The 22,703-nt window shown below is 43.9% G+C and overlaps 1 protein-coding gene across 1 annotated transcript in view; it reads left to right on the top strand.

The window, feature by feature from the left end:
• MSN (moesin) overlaps nucleotides 1-22,703 on the top strand; it is a 47,960-nt gene that overhangs the window by 6,804 nt on the left and 18,453 nt on the right. Inside the window, exon 2 of the mRNA XM_063346352.1 lies at nucleotides 20,908-20,991. Coding sequence (XP_063202422.1) covers nucleotides 20,908-20,991 — 84 coding nt within the window. The remainder of the gene's footprint in view (nucleotides 1-20,907; nucleotides 20,992-22,703) is intronic.

Below are 22,703 nucleotides of genomic sequence, written 5' to 3'. Positions count from 1 at the left end.
ATAATGTCCAGTTCTCCTCCCGTTCCCAGGCTAAGAAACGGGAGTGTCTGGACGTGTTAGATTTCTCTCCCTTTGACCATTGCGGTTGAGGAATAGCTACAGACAAAGGCAGAGGGGTGCCCCTAAAGGAGGAATGAATGAAAAAGCTCCGGATCTGATCTGCTCTGTAGACAAACATGCAATTAGGCAAGAGTGGGATGACAGACTAGGAGGGGGAAGAGACAGACTCCTCTCTCTCTGCCAGCAGTGATTCTGTGTAGAGAAAAACAAGATCTCGGAAGAGATCAGAAAGAGGATGACTGAAGTAGTGAATAAGAGTGTCATGGTACGCGTGGTCCAGACTGATCTACGTTGTTGCCGGTTTCTAGCACTATTGGCCAACTTGTTTGTTTTGTAGAGGGAGGCTACTCAGGAGAGCAGACTTCACTGTACTGGAGTGTGAATACTGTAAAACCTCGGTTTCTTTTTTTGCGGGTGGGTACGTTAAGTCAGTGTCAGAGAATCTTGTGTGCAGCATATTAGAGAACTGCTGTTCTGCCATTGTATGCCTTCCTATGTTCTCCAGGTATTTTCTTTTTAAAGAAAAACATGACTTCCTGCAGCCATGAGCCATTCTTGTCTGTCTGTATATCACTGATTTGTTCTCTTCTCCTTGGTAAGCCCTTATGACTCACAATCTTTTTTCTCTCTACATTGGGAGACCTAGTTATGGTGGGGAAATGACTAAGTACAGGAAAAATCTGCCATCACAGTTTGATCAATCACTTGGTCACACCATTTAATAAATATATTTGGTTTTATGTAACGCAGGCTAATAAAGCATGGAATTCTAGGCTAAATCTTTCCTTGCCATAGCCTTTAAACTGTACTGAACTTTGCTGTCTGGTATTAATTCTGTGCTTGGTTACAGTGCAAAAAAATGAGCTGACAGATAAATTATTAGGGTGAAGTGTCAGGGCTGTCAATGTCCCCCACCCCCCGGACGTGTGGCTTTTTGTTCATAGTATCTCTAAGAATAATAAGGTGTAATTTTTTCAGTCTCTGAGTATGCTATTCTGAAATAGCGAATTAAAAAAAAGTATCTATTTCCTCAATAGACTAAATGTCTTTTCAAGCTGGTTGCTGGAGGGACAAGAGGGTTCTGGTTGCGTTCGTTTTTTTTTTTTCTCTCTATTAAAATACAGAACTTGATACCATCCTAAAATGATCGTAATCGACAGGATTTGCAGAATGGCAGCAAATGGTTCTGAAGGCACTCCATAAGGAAGTAAGGCAGCTCCACTGCTGACAGATTCAAGCAATATCAGGTTGCCCAATAAAAAAGTGGTGATACAAACCCCATACAATACTTTGTGGTCCATTACATCCTCTTCTATGTAAACAATCCTGTTGGTCCTATTAGTATAACAACTCCCTGGTGACCTTGGAGTTCCAGTTAGAAATAATAGAGGAGGAGGGATTTGTACATATGTATTAAAAGTAAGGCTATACTTACTGGTGCATTAAGCAGACACTTTGATTAATGCTTGACCTGTTCCTGTGCAAGTTAGCAAGAGGCATCTGGCATAGAAGTCTACATATAGACATCTTTAGAAATGCTTCCTCCTTGTGTGCAAGAGGGTGGTTCTTGCAGAAGTTGACCAGTGGTGTATCTGTGCAGGAAAACTGGCTAAACACTGGTGCTCCAGTACTTCTTTTTTAGGTTTAGCAAAGTAATGCTGACCATTGGTCAAGAAAGGGTCAGCAAATCAAAATTTTTCATAAAAAGGTAATAATAAATATGCTTAATATTTATTTCAATTATATAAAGATGTTCTAAATTGAACTTAAACTACAATAAAACTTCCACTCTCATCCTTCCCTTCCCCTTGTTTAAAACAAGAATTATCATCTGACAACATGTTGGTTATTGGACGCATGGATGTAGTTTCAAATATGCTCACTTATTTTCTTGGTGAGTTTCTTCTTGCTTTCATATTCTATATTGAACATACAACTTCAGGGTTGTTAGAGTAGAATTCTAAAGGTGGAAACTGGAAAGTCAGAGGTTCTTAGCAAACTTGGTTTCTGTAGCTTCCTTTAAAGGAGATAAAGTGTTTTTCTGTCTTAGGATGGGTAAGAGATTTTTAACTTGGATTTTTGTCCTGTAATGAAACTACTTTCTGTTCAACATGTGCGCAATATACAAATAGTGTGGTTTATCTTTTTTTGGGCTCTAAAAGAAATAGATAGGACTGTCCATCACAACCTCTACTTAGAATAGATTAGTGCAGTTGGAAGGGACCTACAACAATCACATACTCCAACTGCCCGACCGCTTCAGCGCTGACCAAAAGGTAAAGCATGTTATTAAGGGCACTGTCCAAAAGCCTCTTCACCACTGACAGCCATGATGCATTGACCACCTGGAAGCCTGTTCCAGGGTTTGACCACCCTCTGGGTAAAGAAGTGTTTCCTCATGTCAAATCTGATCCTCCCCTGACACAGCTCTGAGCCATTCCCATGTGTGGATCCCAGGGAGAAGAGCTCAGCACCTCCCTCTCCATATCCCCTCCTCTGGGAGCTGCAGAGAGCGATGAGGTGGCCCCTCGGCCTCCTTCTCTCCAAAGGAGACAAACCCAGAGTCCTCAGCAGCTCCTCACAGGATGTGCCGTCCAGCCCTGTCACCAGCTTGGTTGCCCTCCTCTGGATGTGTCTGAGCACCTTCACATCTTTAAATGGTGGGGCTCAGCACTGCACACAGTGCTCCAGGTGAGGCCACGCCAGTGCTGAATACAATGCGATCATCCCCTCTCTTGACCGGCTGGTTGTGCTGTGTTTGATGCCTCCCAGGATGCGATCTGCCCTCTTAGTGCCAGGGCACACTGCTGGTTCCTATCGAGCCTGCTGCCAACCAGCACCCCCAGATCCCTTCCTGCCGGGCGGTTCTCTGGCCACTCCTCTCCCAGTTTAGACTTGTGCCCGGTGTTACTCCATCCCAGGTGCAGGATCTGGCATTTATGCTTATTAAATTTCATGCTGTTGATGATTGCCCAATGCTCCAAACTATCTAGATCCCTCTGCAAGGCCTCACGTCCCTCAAGAGCATCAACGGCATCTCCCAGTTTGGTATCATCAGCAAACTTGTAAATGGTGCATTTAACTTGTGCATCCAAACGACCAATAAATACACTGAACGGCACTGGCCCTAGGATTGAGCCCTGAGGAGCTCTGCTGGTGATGGGTCACCAACCAGATGTAACCCCATTCACTGCAGCCTTTTGAGCCCTGCTATACAACCAGTTCTTCACCCAGTGCACCATGATCATCCCACAGCTGGTCCAGAAGGATGCTGTGAGGGAAAGTATCAAAAGCCTTAATAAAATCCAGAAAAACTACATCCACTGCCTTACCTTCATCCACTAGGTGGGTGACTTTATCATACAAGGATATTAAATTGGTTAGGACTTTTCCCTTTGTGAACCCATGTTGACTGTGCCTGGTGATTGCATTGTCCTTTAAATGGCTTTCGGTAGTGCCCAATTACTTGGTTAATGTAGTTAATATCTGACCACTAAAACAGACCTTCTAGTAACTATGTGTCAAGAAAGCAAAATTGCCTGAAAAGCTGGATGGGTTGAAAGAAACTTGCTTGTATTGTAGGTTATGGTGTCTGAGCAATAACAACGGGCAAAATCATGCCACAGTTTGGTTTGGGATGTGTTTTGGTTTTATTTAAAAAAAAAAAAAAAAAAAATTGTCCTTTAGGGATGATACTAGGTCATATTACTCAGTATATTCCTATGTTCCACTAAGTTTTGTTTGACAGCATTTGTCACTGGAGACACTGCACGGCATGCATAAGAAAGATGTTGCTTTTCTACTTTACAGCTTGTAACTATTAGATGTTAAGATAACTCTGTGCTCTGTGAGACAAGAGCAAAAGCTTAAGTATCAATAACTATTTTGCCAACGTCTGGTTACTTCATTTGCTCCTATGTATATCTATGTACGAAGGAAACTTAAAATGACTTTTTAAAAAGTGGACTTGTTCACTTCATTTGTTTTATTGGGTAAATAATGGGAACTTCAGCTGAGATGTATTCAGTTTAGTGTCTGGCTACAGTTATCCTCAGAGAAAAATCAGGATCTGAGCTTATCTCAAGCTGAGAAGTCTTTCTTCCCTTTCTGAAAACGTGCTGTGTGAGCAACTGGATTTTTTTGCAGTATCTGTATTTTTCACCAAGGAGCACTCAACACATGAACTTGTTTGGATTGGTGAAATACAGGAAGCAGAAAGCAGTAAAATGATTATGTTCTAGGCAATAGCCACGATCTCCTAGAAAACCAGAAGCTGCTGCATGAATGAACTTCCACACATGACCGCTTGTTTTGTGAGCTGCCTTAAAAGCTGTAAGGTCACTAATAGCTTGAATAGTGGGTTCAGAAAAGGCTAGTATTACTTGCAATACCTGAAGGCTCTGAGTCTGTGGCTGGGAAGGTGGTGGGCTTTGAGGGCGTTCTTATTCAGCACCATAAAACACTTTATCACTAAACCAAGAAAACATTTAATAAGCAATGTGTCTTAGTCCTCCAGCTCCGTTGTGCTGCCTTTTTTATGGGAGCTGGGCTGTAACTTATTCTTCCCTGGGATACTGAGATGACACACTTTCCTTGCTGCTATAACGTTAGTCCTTTGCTCCAAAAAGCAAGCAAGGAGCCTCTGTTACCTGAACTTGGTATTCCAAAAACATCCAAGTATGTTTACTGCCTACTGGCGTGATCGCTTTTTGGCTTAAAACACTAAACTGCACCTCAAACTGACGGTATTCTGACCCAGCCACGACAAACTGGGACGCAGTAAGTTCTAGTAGAAAGTTCATAAGACTCAGAATTTTCTTACACTTCTTTTAATGCTGCGAGTGTTTTAGTGTACGTAAAACCTATACACACTAGTGTCTTCTGCACTGATGGGCACAATGTATGCCTAGGGTGTTGTGGTGACAGCCATACATGTGGGAGTGAGTTAAAGCTCAAAAACTCCGAAGTTGTTTGGTGGTTTGTTTTTTTTGCTTTATCTTGCTCTGTGGTTTGTTGCTAACGTCTCCAGTTGAAGGTTGACTCCAAGCTGCAATGCCATGTATTATGCTCAGTTTGAATACCCCTTTGCACACCCAACAGAATAGTGTAGAGGTCTTATTCGAACGAAGATACATGTCAGCTGTAAGAACATATCATTGGAGCGTCTGTCTCGAATCTTTTTATCAAAAGATAGAGCAAATAGAAGGACTAAGTAACTTCCAAATCGCTGAAAGATCAGAACAGTCAACTGAAGATGAGATGTCCTGAGCAATACTTGCTTCAGCATCATACACAGGAAATACGATGCTCTCTTAGTGTTTGTTCTGACAAATGCTAAATAATCAAGTACAGATCTGACACAAGGCTGTCCTGCTTTGCTGCTTCAGTTCTGACAAATTTAACATACAGGCTTTGTCGCTTGCTCTGTACTCAGTTCAGCTCAGTGCAAAGTCTCTTCTGCGGCTAAGCACCAAATGTAGCTTAGAGGAGGTGACCAGCCACTTCTCCCATGCCTAAGCTTTGAAAGCGTCTTTCATTCATACTGCAAACGACTACGTGCAAATGCTTTGGTCTCAGAAAAGTTTGGCATAGAGGACTTTCCAGTGAAATGCTTTTACAATATTATAATGACAGCTTTAATTTGGCAGTGTTTGGAAGGATTTGAAAATAATTCGTGTCTGAGGGCATTCAGACACTCTGTAAATGAAGTGATTTCATTGATCTGCCTTCTCTTAGAGAAAGATGGGTTGTTAGATGCATTAATGTGGATCTGTCTGTTTTCGCAACAAGCCTGAGTAAGAGTAGTTAGATGCTCTTACTGTTCCTAGTGTTTTGGAGATGTGCAGTTGGGGGTGAGGTATCTGCATGCAGGAACTTGAAAGACCCCCGGGCTTTGATCAAACTTGAATTAATGCCTGCAAATCCTATGCCGTTATTCCTTAGCATATGGAAAACTGAAAACATAACAAAAAGCAACCCTACACAGCAGGTCTGAATAAGAGCTAAGGTCACAAGTTGACTTACGAATCCTCCTTGCAGAAGGTTGCTTTGCAGGCTCCCTGCATCTGGTTGGTCTGGTAAGTTTTACCGTTTGCTTTCATTTAGTTACATTTGCATGTATGTTGACTTACACGGGAGGTGGACTCAGCATCTGGGTATTTCTCTTCCTGTTACTCAGTTGTGTTTCTCAGTTTTGACATCCAGCTTCAGGAAGACCACTAACAGTTTGGGTTATCTGTCTGTTTGGCTGCGTAAAGATGTCCATAACATCTTTGTTTGTACAGGAGGTGTAAAGGATCTAAATACTGAAACTGGAAATGTAAGGGAATTGCTACTGCCTGCTTGATACAAGAAGTCAGTTTCTGCCATGAGCGTTATAAATGATTAAGCTAATGCAGGGTAGCTCCCCAACAGCCTCTGCAGTCTTACAGAATTACTGAAAAAGTTAAGCTGAGAGAGAACCCTAGAAGTCATCTGCTCCAGCCCCGTGTTCAGAGCAAGGCTAACTTCAAAGTTAGATTGGGTTGTTCAGGGTCTTGTTTTTGTTACAGTGGGACAATAGTTCTTGACAAAGATAACATGGAAAGTACTGGGACTTGAGAAGTACTGTGTAGGTGCCTGGAAGTTCTTAACCTCATCTTCTGGAGTGCAAAGGCATGGAGAAAGTAAGAGCTAAGTCAAGTATAACGATTAAAAACTATCAAAAGCAAACCCTTTATTTAAGGAACACTTAACGTAAGCCCAGTTACTTGTGAGTACAACTATCTTATCTCTTGTGTTTGCTGGTACAGTGGATCTGTGCAGGGTGTCTCTGGTTATGTCCAGGCCGTATTCTAAAAACCCTTTCCCACGCGAAGCTAGCATAGACCAGGAGATGATGTTAATCTGCAAGAGTCCCAAGGCAGTATGTTACAGGTGTATTTGACTGATGTTGCTTCTTAGCAATGCTGATGGCCTGTTTCAGAGCATGCAGCCCTGCAGTGAGCTGGGAATAGCTTGACTCTGTAGCATTCACTGGAAGTCTAAGGCTTTATTCTGTTCTTTAAATTGTGACTTTGTCTCTCTGTAAAAATGTAGAGACAGCTACAGTCTTTAACTCTAGTCCACGAGAAACGAATTACATTCAGATAGCTATAACTTTTACTTTAAATAGGCTTTGTGAAAACACCCTGAAAAATTAAAGAAGAAATACTCTGGAGTGGAAGGGGTAATTAAGTGTTTTGTTATATTTAAAAAAAAAAAATCTTTTTTTTTTTCAGTTTAGTCAGGCCTTCTGTGGAAGGCTACATGATGCAGAATGTTATTTATTTTTGCATCTGAAATGGTGTAAGTGACACCTTCTACTATGGCTGGCTTTTGACCGCTTGATCTCATGGTGTCTGCCTGATATACAGAATTACAACTATCATCTGCCCTTAACTCTGCATTTTAAGGGTGGTATGTGATGGACCTGTATTTAAAAGGAACACGTGTTAATAGGCATGTTACTTGACCACTGGGATCCCTGGGAATTTAGTGACGTCTTCATGCATGCATCTAGGTCTCAAGTTCAACTGAAGTTTATCAGGCATTCTTTTCAAGTAGCCCAACTTCAAACAATGTATTTCAAGAGGTGTACGAACATGAACTCGGGAGTGTGCCTTTAATTGCAGCCTTTAATGGACTAGATCAACTTGGCTGCATGTTTGAAAGCTTTGATAGTTTGCTGCCGCTGTAAAGTTTTGCTCCCATCTGTGTGTTCCTGCCTTGCCCTGCCTTGGGTAGTCCAGCTCAGTAGTGCATCAGTTCTGTTCTCCTTGCTCAGCCAAAAACTGTGCTAATGGCATGTGGCTTGATGAGGGATAAATCTCACCAAGGGGTTGTGTACCAGAGCTACTGCAAAGGGTAAAGCAGGAGTGCCTGGGAGTGAGGAATAAAAAGTGGTTCAATAGCTTGTCCCATCTTGTCCAACTGTACCCAAAAAGCCATTTTACCCTTCCCTCTCCCTGTAATCTGTGCCGGGAGTGGTGCCCTTCTGTAAGTGTAATGAATGGGACCAACGAAATGGTTCTGCTGGAAAAAATGACAGATGAGTTATTCTCAGCCTGATTCATTCTTTGGTCCTGCTTGTGGCGTAGTCATGGAGCGTGTCAGTATGAACCCAAAGAAGGCAATGGGAGGGTGCGGGCCGTTTGGGATGGTTCACGGTGGTGGTGGGACCTCACCCTGCGTGAGCTGGCACCGCTCCTGTGGCTCCGGAGCAGCTCTGTGCCCACTGGACATGGGTTCTGTGTATCCTGGTGGTGTAGCTGCTCCCCTCTATATTAGGAAAGCTCAAGTGCTTGAACTAGATGGAGCTTAAAATAACAAAAGGTACTTCAGCAATCACAAGCTGGTCTCTTATAAACTATGTACAGTCCCAACAGAGCTATTAAAAACCTAAAAATAGGTTGGTGGCGAGGAAAGCAAATGTGGGTGGGGAAGCTGAATATTAAAAAGAAATGTAGAACTGAGCTGTTTCAGGGAAATCCTGCATTTCGGGGAACCATGACCTAAATAGATATGAAAAGGCAGCCAGCCTAAATGAGACCCTGTACCGAAAGGAAGTTGCAGGATTTGTCTCGCACGCTGGAAATGATAAAACTGAAAATCACAGGATGATGAAACAGCTTTACCTCACGCTTGACTGTGCCTGCAGTTAAATTTGGAGGGATGGCTCATAGTCTGGGCAGTTCAGATCCCACAGTAAGGCTGTGTTCTAGCTCCTAGAAGTCTGGCTATTGTTCAGATATTCAGTGAGGGCTGTGAGCTGGCCAAGAACTTGACGTGCCACACCCCGGCAGTGCTTGGGATGTGTGAAACAGGCAGCCCTGTGTTCGCCTGCCCCTCTCCTTACCACTGAGCCGAAATGCGAGGTGGCTCTTGGTTGGAGAACGGAGAAGCACATAAAACGGATAAGCACGCTTCTGACTTCATCCACGCACGAGAATCCTTGGGAAGAAAGAGCTCAGTCACAGCCGTTATCTTCATGCTGTTTTCCCTGTGGCAAACCTCTTGAATGATAAGCAGAGTGTCTGAGCATAGCTTTTTTTTTTTATTTGCCCTCAATTCCAAGTTACCTCTAAGACAATTCTTAATCACAGGTGAATTTAGAGAACCTTTATGTAGGGAATGAGTGTTTAGTCTATTAGCTCATGAACCTTAAGTACTTACTGTACATGTGGTGCCTTTATGCAGCTCACACTTGTCTTGTTAGCATCCTGTCTTGACCTTGTTTTGAGCCCCTTCCAGCAAAATAGCTGCTTGTAATTTTGGCAGACATCCACTGGATGCTAGGTTTGGAAAGCTTATTGGCTGTCTGGAACTATGTCTTGGCTACCAGGCTTGTCTGCTTAACCCCTTGAACTGGGGCTTTGCAGCTGTTAAACCGTATTGGGAAATCCCCTGCCTTTGGAACGAAGCTTGGGAGGGAAGAAACTAAACTACGGCAAGTTTAGGGGTGGGGGAAAAGCTGCTCTCTCGGAGCCTTCTCAGAAATGCTTCCAGTGGCGGTGGGGAGCGTTAGGACCATTTTTCTGGTTGAGTTACTGCAGGAGCAGCCAGGATCATAACGCTTGTGTGCGGCGTGTGATTTAAGGGGCAGGGGCACAAAATACTTGTTTGTAACCTGTGACTAGAACTGCTTAGGAGGGGCACGCAATAGCTGCGAGGAATGTCACCCGTACCGCTGCTGGCATTTCAAACACGCCCACTGCCCTGCTGGCTGCCTTTGAGTGCAAGAGCTTTAGCTGGGGATGTGGTTAAGCTCAGACATGTGAAGTACAACTGCCAACCCCACTACTAGGGTGCGGAGGCCATAATAGGCATATACAATTTCTCCAGAGAATAGCACCTTCTAACAGGGACAAAACAAATAGATGTTAAACAAAACAAAAATATTCCCAAAACAAAACGCAAAGCTACCCGGAGTGTAGAAGTTGAATGGTGGCAACTGCGTACGGCTAGATTTTGCTTTGAGTTTTACTTCCTCATCCAGATCTTATGGAAAAGGGGTCAGGGTTTTCCCTCATGATTTTTTTTTTTTAACTTCGTCTGGGTTTTTGACTAGCAAAGGATGTTCTCTCTGAGTAGCTCAAACAACAGGTACAAAAATAGTTATTCTAAGGCCCTCTTCAGACGAGCTCTAAAGAAATGGCAAGTGGCAACGTTAATGGCTTGGAACAGCTACAGGAAAGCAAAGGGAGGTGCATGAGGAATCTATTTATGAGAAAGGAAATGGCAAAAATAGAGGAATTGATGATCCATTGCACAAGGGTGTGAGTAGGTTGTGTAATAAGTGGCATACAAGTATCTGGACTTGACTATAAATTTGGGGATCCACCCATGGCTTCTTTTGCTGGCTTAGTACTCTCATCTCGCAACTCCTTTTGTCAAACTGAAACTTGTCCGCCCTCTGGACAGGGCGGCAAGCTGCTGACAACCACGGTGTTGAAACACCACTGGTAGGATGTGACTACTTGCTATCTGCTTGATTGAAAAGGAAGGAATTGTATTCAAGTAGCTTTAACTTGGAAACATGTCACTAATGATTTCAGAAGCCATGCGGTGTAGGGAGTAGGGGAATTCCCCATCTCTCTTCTTTTTTTTTTTCGTTTTTTTAATTGTTTTGAATGAATAACTTTGTAGTAATCTTCTTATAAAGTAGAACTTTTATTCCTGAAAAAGTTGCTTGCCCAAATCAGATCACTAATTAAATTGGGTAAATTATGCCTCCAGAGTTCTAAAATGCCGAGTTCTCCAACCTATTAAGAAGCATTGGCACAGCCCTGCCTTTGCGTGGCTTGGAATTCTTCCATTACTAGTGTGTGCTCACTGGTACTAACTGGAGAAGGCAGCTCTGGACCTTTGAAACATTGATTATGGGAGAACTGAAAAGTTGGGGAAAGGTGGGTGAATGAAGGCCCCTAAAGTAAGGCAACTGTAAACGTCAGCCCCTTTGCATAAGGAAAAAAAGGAAATAGTATATGTGTAAGGAAGTTTTTGAAGCCCTCTTGTGAGCTCTGTAATGTGGTTTGAAGGAGATCTCATTTTTTTTTTTTTAGAGACTGTCCTTGGGGGTAATAAATCTGATTTTTCCACCACTCGAGGTAAAAAAAAAAAAAAAAAGCCCTAGTTTATGTAAGGATGCCTGAAGTAGACTCCCTGACTAGATATGAGTAAGTGATCTCTGGGCCGCTGGAGATGTCCTGTAAGGAGGATCCCCTCAGGCCCCGCTTGTTACGCTGTACTCGGGCCCCTCCGAACACTCGGTATTGATCAGTTGCAAAGGGGGACTTCAACACGAAGGTCATTGTGGCTTCTCACACTTGGTCTTGAGAACCAGAAAAGCAGCAAAATACTGCTGTGTTGCTCTGCTCTGTAGGCGTTACCTTTTCAATGGCAGCAAGTGTCTTCAAGGAAACCGATATTTTCATGGGAACATTCCTGTTTACCACTGGCTGCATGGAAGAATTTTATTTTTCTTATCTCTGGGAGATGAGCAGTCCAAATTCGTCTCAAAATAGTCTCTTGTGTTAACAGCCCGACACATACATATTTGGGACTCTGACGCTATGGTGCGACAGGGTTTATATTAAGATAAATCACTTGGTTTCCTTTTTTGAAACTGACTGCTTTAGCATTATATTTTGTACCAGATTTTTAAAGCCACTTTAGCCAATCTCTTCTTGCCCTTTTCAAGAATAGGGATTGGCTCTTTCAGCCACTGGATACAGTGCCTGCTATAAACCCTGTCAGAAAACTTGTATAGTAAATGCTGTTGGAGTGGACACAATCAGCTTATTTTGAACCCCTTTGTTTGGGGTTCTCTGCTCTTCCAAGCTCCACGTGGGGCAGAGGTACTTCTGAAAACTTCCATGTTGGTCACCGAGTGCTAGAAGAGTGGATAACCTGCAGCGTGGCTTTTCAATGGCTTCCCCCTGCCCCGTGTTAATAAATCAGCGCTAGAAAGGTGAGTTTTGCTGGAAGTTATGGGCCGAGCACTTTCTGCGCTGGCAACACCCCCTCTGTGTCGTGCTGCAGCGAGAGAAGTGTCAGATGCATACTGGTGTGTCTCGGGGCACGTTTGGCTTCCTGCAGCTCGGGCGCTCCCCCCTCCACCCATTCTCGGTTCAGTTTCTGCAAGCGGACCCTTCAAAGCTGTGAACTTTCTCAGTCTTGCCTTCTGGGGCTCCGGCTCGCTTCCTGTGGCAGCCCTTTCCTCTTGCTGTCCTCAACAGCTTGGCTCCTGAAGCTGTGTGAAACCAGCTTGCCGCCCACGGAGGCCACCGTGCCTTGCTGGGGACTGAGAGCAACCGGTGGAGGTGGAGTGGGGGGGGAACGTGACTCTAATGTGACTTCGTTAAGGTGTGGCTCCACAGCGATTTCCAAATCATAGAATGGTTTGGGTTGGAAGGGACCTTAAAGATCATCCAGTTCCCACCCCCTGCCCTGAGCAGGGACACCTCCCACCAGCCCAGGCTGCTCCAAGCCCCGTCCAACCTGGCCTTGAACCCCTCCAGGGATGGGGCAGCCACAGCTTCTCTGGGCAACCTGGGCCAGGGGCTCACCACCCTCACGGTAAAAATTGTCTTCCTAATATCTCATCTAAATCTCCCCTCTTTCAGTTTGAAGCCATTACCCCAATCTAAGCTGGATTGCTGCCATGCTTCTTCACAGGGAAAGGAATAAAACCACCGGAGTACAAATCCAGTTAGATTCAGCCCGATTGTTTCCCTGACTGGGTTTACTGGTGCTTATGTGAGAACAGGACTGTGCAGTGAAGTTGTGCTGCAGCAGTGGCATCTCCCCTGCGGAACGCAGCTCAACACCTCCATGGCTTCAGAGGGCACCAGGGCCAACAGAAGTGCCTGTCCTTCTGGGACATCAGCTGGTGGTGCCTTCTCCCAGCTCTTCTTCAGTTTATCATTTGGCCAGCTTGCTTGTGTATGATAATCACGCTGCGATTCAAGTGACTTGCTCTTCTATCATTTTTAGTTCAAATGCTGACCGAAGTATGAGACGTTATTGATGAGCCCTATCTGCCACTTGATTTTAAATTGTGGAAGTTTGTTGGTTTGTTTTTTGTGTGTTGTTTTTTTTTTTAAGTGAATTTATTAATATATGTGGTATACATAGTGTAGAGCAATATATTGCATATGTGGCTGAAGGGCTCTGCATATAGATCCAATGGTTATGGACTCTCCTTGAGGACTCGGATCTAACATTTGTGATCTCTAGGTCAGTCAGCAGCAATCCGCACTTCCCAGGGGCATCTGGAGGATGCTGACAGCTCCTCAGGTTTTGGTCTAGAGCCCAGTGATGTGTGTTTCATAGCACATTACATGTATGATCTCCTCCATCCTTCTGCAAGGGGGTGGTGGTGGGGATAAGGCCAGAAAAAAATAAATGTTGCTGAAGCCAGTAAGTGGAGCTTCTTTCTGTGCTTCCCGTCTACAGTTCTTGATGTCTCTGTCAAAGCTGAACTCAAAACAGTGGTTGAGCCCATTAATTGAGATTGGAGTATCCAGTCCCTTGTTCCTTTTGTTGCTGGCTGCTTACAGAGGAGCTGCCCTCCCTCTGCAGGTGACTTTTAATTTAGTTTTATTATAGGTGCAAACTGAAATGTCCCTCAGTAGGCACGGAGCTGTGTAATTCAGCATTAACAGTGGGTGAAATCTTACTGTAAGCTTCACGTAAACCTGCCATTTCTCACTGAGTCAGTTACAGTTGGCATTTCTTGTGCTCTAATGACAGCCATGTGTGTCTTGTTCATGTAAAGCAGTCTGAGGCTTGTAATATTGAGCTAGTTTTAAATGGTGGTTGGGTACATAAGGTAATTTAGCGCATAAGGAAGGCAGTAAGATCCTCAGGCATCTCGGTACCTTCAGAAATTTGATCCACAGTCTATAGGTGACTGTCCTGTGTTAAATATTAACATACAGCAGGTGCAGGCAGTTGGGATGTGTTTGTAACTAGTGTATTGCTGAAAGGTACAGTCAGCTCCGTATCTGTCTGGCTCTGTCGGAAATGACATTAAAAATAGCCCCAACTGAATAACTGACAACTACTTCTGCAAAATGAGCTTAGATGCTGTGCTGTCAAATGTGCAAAGAGAACAGGGGATGGGAGGGGAAAGTGCAATTATTTATTTCTTATTTCCCCCCCCCCTTACAACAATCAAGGGGGTGTCATATATCTGGGAAAATGTTTTCAGATAATGATCCTTTGCTTGTGTCCATTTTTAGTCTTAGCATAAGATGACCAGAAGATGTCTGAGCAAAGAAGCTCAGTTTTTCTGTAGCATCAGCTCTTTGTCTTCAGGCTCTGCCCTATAATCATTAAGGATTCTTTAAAGGGTGAGTTTCTGCTGCAGGCTGTAGTTAGGTACCAAAGCAAAGCCCAGACATAATGGGTGCCTGGAAGGGTGATGTTACAACACGTTCTATAGCACATAAGTCATGCTTCTGGCTTGCTGGTACGAGGCGTGTCAAAGGTGGGCAAGCTTCCTCCTCCACTGTATTTTATGGAGACTTCATTCAAGTTGCTGTAGTAGGGTGGAATGGGACACCTTCCTTGGCCTTGTTGCCTTGTTCCTGTGGCTCCAGTCGAATGAGGGGTGCCAAGTCCCCAGTTGAGCGGGTAGGAGGGCAGTAGAGAGGGCTGGGAAGCTCCCGGGAGCCATCGGAAGGGTCGATGCTCTCTCTGGGGGCTGCCATGTGGCACCAGGACTGGTGCCCGGGATGTGCCTGCTGGCTGTTCTGCTCCCTGATGAGCTTAGGGGTATGAAAAGGCCCTTTAAGGCTGCTGGAAGGGGGCTTGGTTTAATTAAGTGTAATCCCTTTAGAAATTGCAAGCGCTTTCACATGACCCGATTCCAGCCTCACCCTGACACAGAGGACCCCGGGCTGTTCGGGCAGAGCGCTGGCACTGGGGAAGGAGCCAGATGTCTGTGAGTATTGCTGGTGCTGAGGGTGGGGGGCATTTCCTCGGATGCTCTTCCCAGGCCGTGCAAAGTGTGATGCCCTGGTACACTCGGCGGGGTCAGCCTGCGACTCCTGTCCTCGCAGTGGGGCCCGTGTTGGCTGGCTGACGTGGTGGGAAGCGAAGTACAGCCCTGGGGAGCATGTGTCCTCCAGAAAACACTTGTATGTTTGAAGGGACAGGGCAATAATTCTCGTTATACTTCCTATACTGTTGCTAATCTTGCTGAAAGCCAAAACTGGGAAGGTTTTTAGATTACTGGGGTGCCTCACGGGATCTTGAGTTCAGAGTTCATGCAAGTCCAGCTGGATTTGGTGTGCTTCTCTGATCAGAGCTAGTAGAACTGAAGCACAGTGCTAGTCTAGCGTCTTTACCTGCAGTAACTGGGTGAACTGGTGCCCTATAGCTTGGAGGGCCTATAAAGGGTGGCCTGGAATTTCTTCTTCACTGAACTTATTTCTGTTCCATAACATTGGAATGAGCTATAAAGTAGGACTTTTCCCTATGCCGCTTTCTCCAGAAATAGTCCACTTGGTGGCTCGAACCTGGGAAGCACAAATATCTGAAGCTTGAAACCTCCAGACCCGCAGGGTAGAACAGCTTCCTTGCATTCAGGAAATCCAGGGAGGAAAGAAGCTTTAGCTCAGGGTCAGGGTTTTGTAGAGGTTGGTGCTCTGTTGTGCTGACTCTACCTATTATTCTGACATGAATTTCCTAGTGCTCTGTTCCTGTCTCGACTTAAGGCAGACAGAGTTGTCTGTTCTACCTCTTGCGCTGCTCAACACACTGGGGCATTAGTACGAGTAATACATCCGTTAATTAGTGTGATGGTATCAGCCTTTCCTGTTTGTCCTGTCATATGCAGCTACAAATTTTCATCTTAGGAAGTAGTTATAGCAGATTATTAGTAGGGCTCGCTCAGAGACCTGGAAGATAAGTGATAATCGTTACTGCTAGTAACTTAGAGGGAATCTCAGGCTTGAAGGTATATGGGCAATGTTAAAATTTCTGAAAAGACGTTGCAGATAGGCGCCTGGTACCGCTGTTTAGTAAGTCTGTCTCCTGTCCTGTAGCTTGTGAAAGCTTTTGCCTATCAAAAGGAGCTTTCTTTGGCTGCAGCTGCTCCGGGGGGCTGCAACAGCGTCTCTTCCATGCAAGAGGTTCTGTCTGTGCAGGCGGTCGCACCCTCACCGCGACACTGTCCTTGGCAGCAGGAAGCTCTTTAATACGCTCTGGTAGTGACAATCTTTAACGGTGCTTAGACTGGTAGAACAATGGTAATTCCTCAAATAGAGAAGAGGAAGAGTTGCTAGGTTTCTAGCTCTTTCCTGTAGCTGTTATGAAATGAATCAGTAAAATATGGGCTTCTTTTCTTAAGTATTTTTTAGCTTGGTGAGTGTAAATTTGCCTGTTGAAATGTGATCCTTGAATTTTCTTGCAACGTGCAGGACAGCCTCCTCTGGAAGCTTTTCATAGAATATTGCTAGCTGTTTGTATGCAAAATAGTATATTAAATGATGATGGAAAGACAAAAGAAGGCTATTTAGTGGTGCCTTTGTGGACCTTGCAATCTGATCCCTGGTGGGCAATGTCTTTTCTCTTTTTTTTCTTTTTTTTTTTTTTCCCCCCCACCGTATTTAGTCCTATTCCTTACATCTCAGCAGTGTGTACCTTACCTGTGATGGAGCTATATTTGTATATGCTCAGCGGTCCAAGCTGATTATCTCATTGAGGACTATTTTATTCTGTTTGCAACCCAAATGGTAAGTGTGATGGTGGTTATACTAGCCCTCAAACCGAGGAAAACCTCACTAGATGGCTTAGAAATACAAAGTGTAAAAGCTTAGTGCTAATGAATCTTGAGGCTTTTCTTAGAATAAGTATTGATGGTAAACTAGATAAATGGTTCAAAACTGCTGTGGCAGGGTAATTCTCGAGGCAAACAAGAGTCTAAATTATGATGGGACTGGATCGTGCGGGCTTTCTTCTGGTAGAGCACTCTTGTTGTGTAACCCTTGTGTAACATCTGTGTTGGGCAGTGCTCGGCTGTGAATGCCTCAGTAAAAGTGGTTTTACGAAAAGTAAGGCCTCAGGTGAATGAGGAGGATGGAGGTGAACACGTAGTGCCTGGCACTGGGTTGTCAGGTAGAGGTTGTAGCGGTCTGTGGTTCCCTCCTTGTACTCTGAGCTGCAGGCAGAGCACAGAGGATCAGCGAGACTGCCTTGCCGTCGGTGAGGCGGCCCCTGGGTATCTTTCCAAACGCAGCTCCCTTGGTGCTTGTTTTTTCAGCATTTTTACATGCTAGGAGACCCAATTAGTATTTCTGTGCCGGTACGCAGGCTCTTGAAATGAAACAAAACCCTCGATAAGCGTGCATCTGCTCTGAAGTACTGTCAGGCCTCTTATCTGCTAACTGGGAGTGGAGAGCAGTGCCTCCCACCACCTGAAACGGCAGAAACCTTACTTTGTTTTTCTAGTTCGCAGCAACTGGCTCAAAAAGAAAAAAAAAAAGTGGCTTGGTTTGGGGGGGAAAAACTCTTTGTATGTTGTTTCCACACCAATTGCGCTTCACAAAGCGCAGTTTTACAGCAAACTAACTTCTTAGCCAAGTATTAAAGTACTACGAAACTAGTGGTTAAAATGTCACCGCTACAGCCCGGGACATGTCCCCAGCTCGGTCTTCTGACAGTTAACAGCAATTCGCTGTTGAACGTGTTAAAACTCTGTTCGGATCAGGGAAGCTAGCACTGCCGGGGTGTGGTTCTCTAAAGCACAAGCCTGTTTCCTGTGGTATCTTAGCTCATGCTGTCTTCTAAAATAGCAAGTTGCAAGTGCAAACCCCATTCAAGACTTTGCTGCTCCTAAACCTTAGGTTTCTGCTCATCTTGAGCACAGGGGGCTCCTACTAAGAGGAAAACGGTTTATCTCTTCCTGTCGAATGTGCTAATTGAAGGCTGATAACTGGTCAGATAGCATAAGTGTGTTTAAGTGAGCGACAATGAAAGAATTTCACTGGTTCCAGCATGGGGCCTTATTTTACCGTGCTAACAGAGATGTGAGTCTTACAAAAAAAGTATTCTGCATGAATTATGAGGATAGTTGCTGCGGCAGCTTTATTTTAAATTTTAAGGTCTGATTTGCTCCGAATAGCTTAAAAGCTCTTCAGGCACAGGCTGCAAAGAGCTGCCACAGATGTTTCAGTTCTGTTTTCTAGTGCTTCCTCTGTGCTCAGGCACTTCAGTGTTCAATCACCTATGCAGGTGGTATCAGATAAGAGTAGCTACTGTGTTTTATCCATAAACAGTAGAGCAAAAAGACTTATTTTTCTTTCACTGTAGCTGGAACATTAGTGTTATAGGTGAACAGGAAAGACTTTAAAACAAACAAAAAGCAACCTGTTGCTTAATGGCTCATTTAATGTAACCCCTCTTGCACTTAGACATGGCTTATGGACATCTTTGCTGTCACTGGTAGGTGTGCTGGGCAGGCTGGGCTTACAAGCCAGCATTCTTTCTGGTAGAGGAGACTGCTTCCATGTATACGGAGCAAAGCTGTTTTGGGGAGCGTTCAGCCGTTCTAGCGAGCAGCTGGATTCCCGGTTCACCAAAGCACCGTGAAATTGCCAGTTGTCAACACGTAGGATCTGAGGAAAATAATTTTGGGAAGGTATAGCAAGGGAACTCAAGGCAACTGCATGCTATTGAAAGCTGCTAATTTTAAACAAAGCTTGATTGCTTATGAGTTTAGGTCGCTTGCTGTTTCCTTGCTACTTCTACGGGATGGTTTTTCCTTATTTTGAGTTCATTGTGTCAGAAGGTTCAGAGGGTTTCAAAACCAATTTATTCCTTGTCTGCTCGTTCACGATGTCATTGCTCCAATAATGTCTAAATAGCATTCCTTATGCATGCAACAACTAGAACTGCAGTTCTTCTAGACTTCAGCTTTGCTGTGCTGAGCCCACCTTTAACCTCTCCCAGAATATACTTCAAACTTTAGCTAAACTTAAAACAAGAAAACCTTTAGGTTCATCATGAGGGGATGTCAAGTACAAAATAGTGGTGTGCTCAAGTAGGTTTTTTGGGAAACTTCAAAATGTATTTGGATGTAGTGGTCTCTTTTGGCACTTGACTTAGACTTAACTAGCAGACCATTTCTTGCTTATGGAAAAAACAACAACCCTGGTTGTAGTCCTTGTGCAGTCTGCTGCTGCTTTCTTAGTTAACAAAATGTGAAATAATTGTCTGTATACTTGGTAGAAACGCAGGGATCATAACTGGCTGCGATCATATCGGTAAAGGGTGGTTCCTTGAATATTTCTCTGCTTACTCAAGCGTTTTTTGGTCTCTAGTGTCATGTGGTTGGCTTATAGTCTAAAGGCGAGTTTGAGTTATTCTTGCTAAAACTGTTCACAGCATAATTCCCTCCACCCCTGAGCCCTGGAAGGGTGCTGGAGTGTGCTAAGAGGATTGATTGCACTAAAGAGCAAATAAATTAAGATTTGTTGATGTGGGGTAAACGGCTGTTGGCAAGAAGGAGAACTATGAATGCAAGGCCTTGGTGTGCTGTGAACATCTCGTCTGTACAACTTCAGGTTTTGAACCTTTCCTTTGATGGAAAAGCATTAGAACAGGTTGATCTGAAATATCTGCAGTTTGTGTTCATAAATTGTGAAATGTCTTTACCTTTTTCAGTTGATAGGTATGCAAATAGAAATGAATTCTCAGGTGGCTTGGTGTAGTTGCAGGCCTTACTTTGCCTCTTCAGAAGTTAAGGCATCTGTGTTGAGGTAGGAGTGTTCCTGTCTACCCCTAAGGATCTACACAATGTTTTCCAGTAACGGTGAGGAGTTGTGAGTGGAATTGTGGCTTACACTGATCTCTGAGGTGAAATGCCTCTGGTGTTTAACTTGCTTCATGAGAACTATTGGTGAAAGATGTGCAGATGTCTCCCTGCTTCTGTGGGATGAAGCTGCAAACTCCATTGCTGCAATCCCTTGCCACTTTCGTTTCGCATGTGAAAACGTGATGGTGAGACTTCCCTGTCAAGATAGTGTGTCATATAATGTTTCTTCTGGAAGACCATTCATAATCTTACTACTTGCATCTAAGGCTAATACTGTCATAAAGTCTTGACTGCAATATTAAATTACACCTAAACCATTTCTGCAGTGTTTAGAGATCTTTCACCGCCCTGAAAGAATTGGAAAGCAGTAGGCAGGTATATAGAGATACTTCTGCTGCTTTGTGAAGTGTCTGCACGTACTAGTGAATATGTTAGTTCAGCATGCATCCTATTTGCCTTAGCGCATGAGATTGTCTTTGTGTCCTCACTGCTTCGTACCTACAGCCCTTGGGGCTTATTAGGGGTTGTGCCTTATAATTTCTCCAAATACCCATGGAGACGGGAACGATATTAGTATTGACTAGTGCTAGGTTGTTAATGCTTCCAGGGAGTTCCTTGATGTCCATCCTTCAAATGGAAGGGTTGGATGTCTGGTGGTGTGTACTGAGGTCTGGAACATCTCTGCTTTTGTGAAAGACACCAGAATGTTCTAGACTAGAAATTCAACTTCATGAGCTGTGAATGGCTCTCACGTGTCAGTATATAGATGGGCATACAAGCAGGAACAGGCAGGATAAACTCGTACGCTGTGAAACAGAAAAGTTTTATATTCTACAGAGAAACTAGGAACACCATGCTGGCAGGGCAGATGACTTTGTACCTGCTGGCAGTGAAGTTCCTAGAGGCTTGGGAGCTGGTCCCTGGCTGTATGCAGATGTTGGTCTTCGTTATTGGGTAGCGTCACTTAGAGGTTGTGTTGTAATGATGCGTTTTCTGTCTTCCAGATCAGTGTGCGTGTTACCACCATGGATGCTGAGCTGGAGTTTGCCATCCAGCCCAACACTACAGGGAAACAACTCTTTGATCAGGTAAGTGATGAAGATCTAAAGTTGATAGAGGTGATGTGATTCTATTAAGGCAGCAACAAACAATTTCTAAAGGACTTCAAAGATTAGGTGACAGTGTGTATAATAACTTCAAGAGAACTCAGCGTGGTAAGAAGTTATACCTTTTTTTCAAAACTACTGCATTTTTGAATCTCCAATAATGTGTTAGGAGGTATTCTTACCTCTAGTGAACCGAATTGATGGTATAGCTCATAATAACAATAATAATTGGAAAGCGGTAGATGTCTGCAGTCATAACTTGTAAGACAAGGAAAGTCTTAGGAGGTAGCTAGTAAGCTATCTTTGGTAGGCTTACTTGCAAGCATTGTGTAATTGTTTTCGGAGTAGTTGGTCTTTAAAATACGAGAGGCTTAGCTGGATTTCAAATATTGCTGCAACCCTTAAGTGCAGGTGAAGTGATATTCTATACTCCCATCAAAGCCTTGAGGGAAATCTTAAGAGAAGTTCTGTACTATACGGCTGTCTTCATCTGGATGCTTCTTCCTCTGCGTTCGCTGGCTAGGCACACTTCCTCCTCCTTTGGCCAGAACAGAAGCAGGGAGGCATGTGCAGCCCAAAGTTGGAGCAGCTGAAGACAGTCATTATCAATTGTAGCGGTTGAAACTTTGACAGGCTCCAGTGTGTTTCTCTGCTGTAATCCTGAAGGCCATGGATTTGCCTCTTGGAGGAAAATCTGAACAGCAAATTCATAGCTTAAAGAAAAGTAAAATAAATCTTGGATTATTGACAAGACGAAGGAACTGCCAGACCAGATATGTCAGCTATGGGTGTGGTTCAGTAATGGTGAGTGTTCTGGGGCCAGCTCTACATAGTACCTATTGTAATGAAGAGAGAAACTTAAGGGCTGACCCACCCTTAGAAGTCAGCTATTTTATTTGGGGCTAGCAAACCTAATTTAAATCTTTTTTTAGATTTTTAACCACAAACTGCTACTTTCTCATACTCAGCTGGATGATTCAACACTAGATATTATATTGCTCTTTGCAGCCCAGCCCTGAAATGGAGGGAATAGAGTGAGATCCTAGGCTTTACTGAAAGAGCCTCCATTCATAATGGGGAAAAGCAGAAAGACTTTCAGGAAAGTTCGGAGTTGCATGTAGTTCTTGGCTGTCTGTGTGTTACTATGTAGTAGCTCCTACGTATTTTACTCTCGTGTGGTCTCAAATCTGATAGTTTTTGATTGATAGAAATGAGAGCTGGATTCTGTCCAGAAGCCGTGTGTGCAACATGGAACTCCACCACAGTTAGTTCATGGGAACAAATGTCGATGAAGCTGAGGTGACATACCCCCACATTCATCAAAAGGTGAACTGTTTTTTTTTGGAGGGGATGTTCTTCATGTGGGTGCTTCCCATGATTTTTTTTTTCAATATCTGGTTTCTGACATTATCCAAGCAAAGCACTAGGTGCTAAGAAATTGTACTACTGAAGTCAGTGGCATTTTTAATAAACATGGCTTGTTGTGGTTTGTCTTTTTTTTTTTTTTTTAGTCAGCTTTAGACCATCTGCAGCTTCTGTTGAAAACTGACATTGTGGTGGCAGACTTGGGCTTCAGCAGCTTGTCTCTGTTTGAGAAGCATCTGATCATGTTTCCAGTATGGGAACTCTCTCTGTCTTAGTAATTGATTTCACTCCTTTGTGTCATGTTCTCAAACAGCTGCACGTTCTTCTCC

This window comes from Chroicocephalus ridibundus, chromosome 9 (assembly GCF_963924245.1).
Source record: "Chroicocephalus ridibundus chromosome 9, bChrRid1.1, whole genome shotgun sequence".
Lineage (NCBI taxonomy): Eukaryota > Metazoa > Chordata > Aves > Charadriiformes > Laridae > Chroicocephalus > Chroicocephalus ridibundus.
The sequence above is the reverse complement of the archived record's forward strand: the minus strand, read 5'-3'. Positions and strand labels throughout refer to the sequence as shown.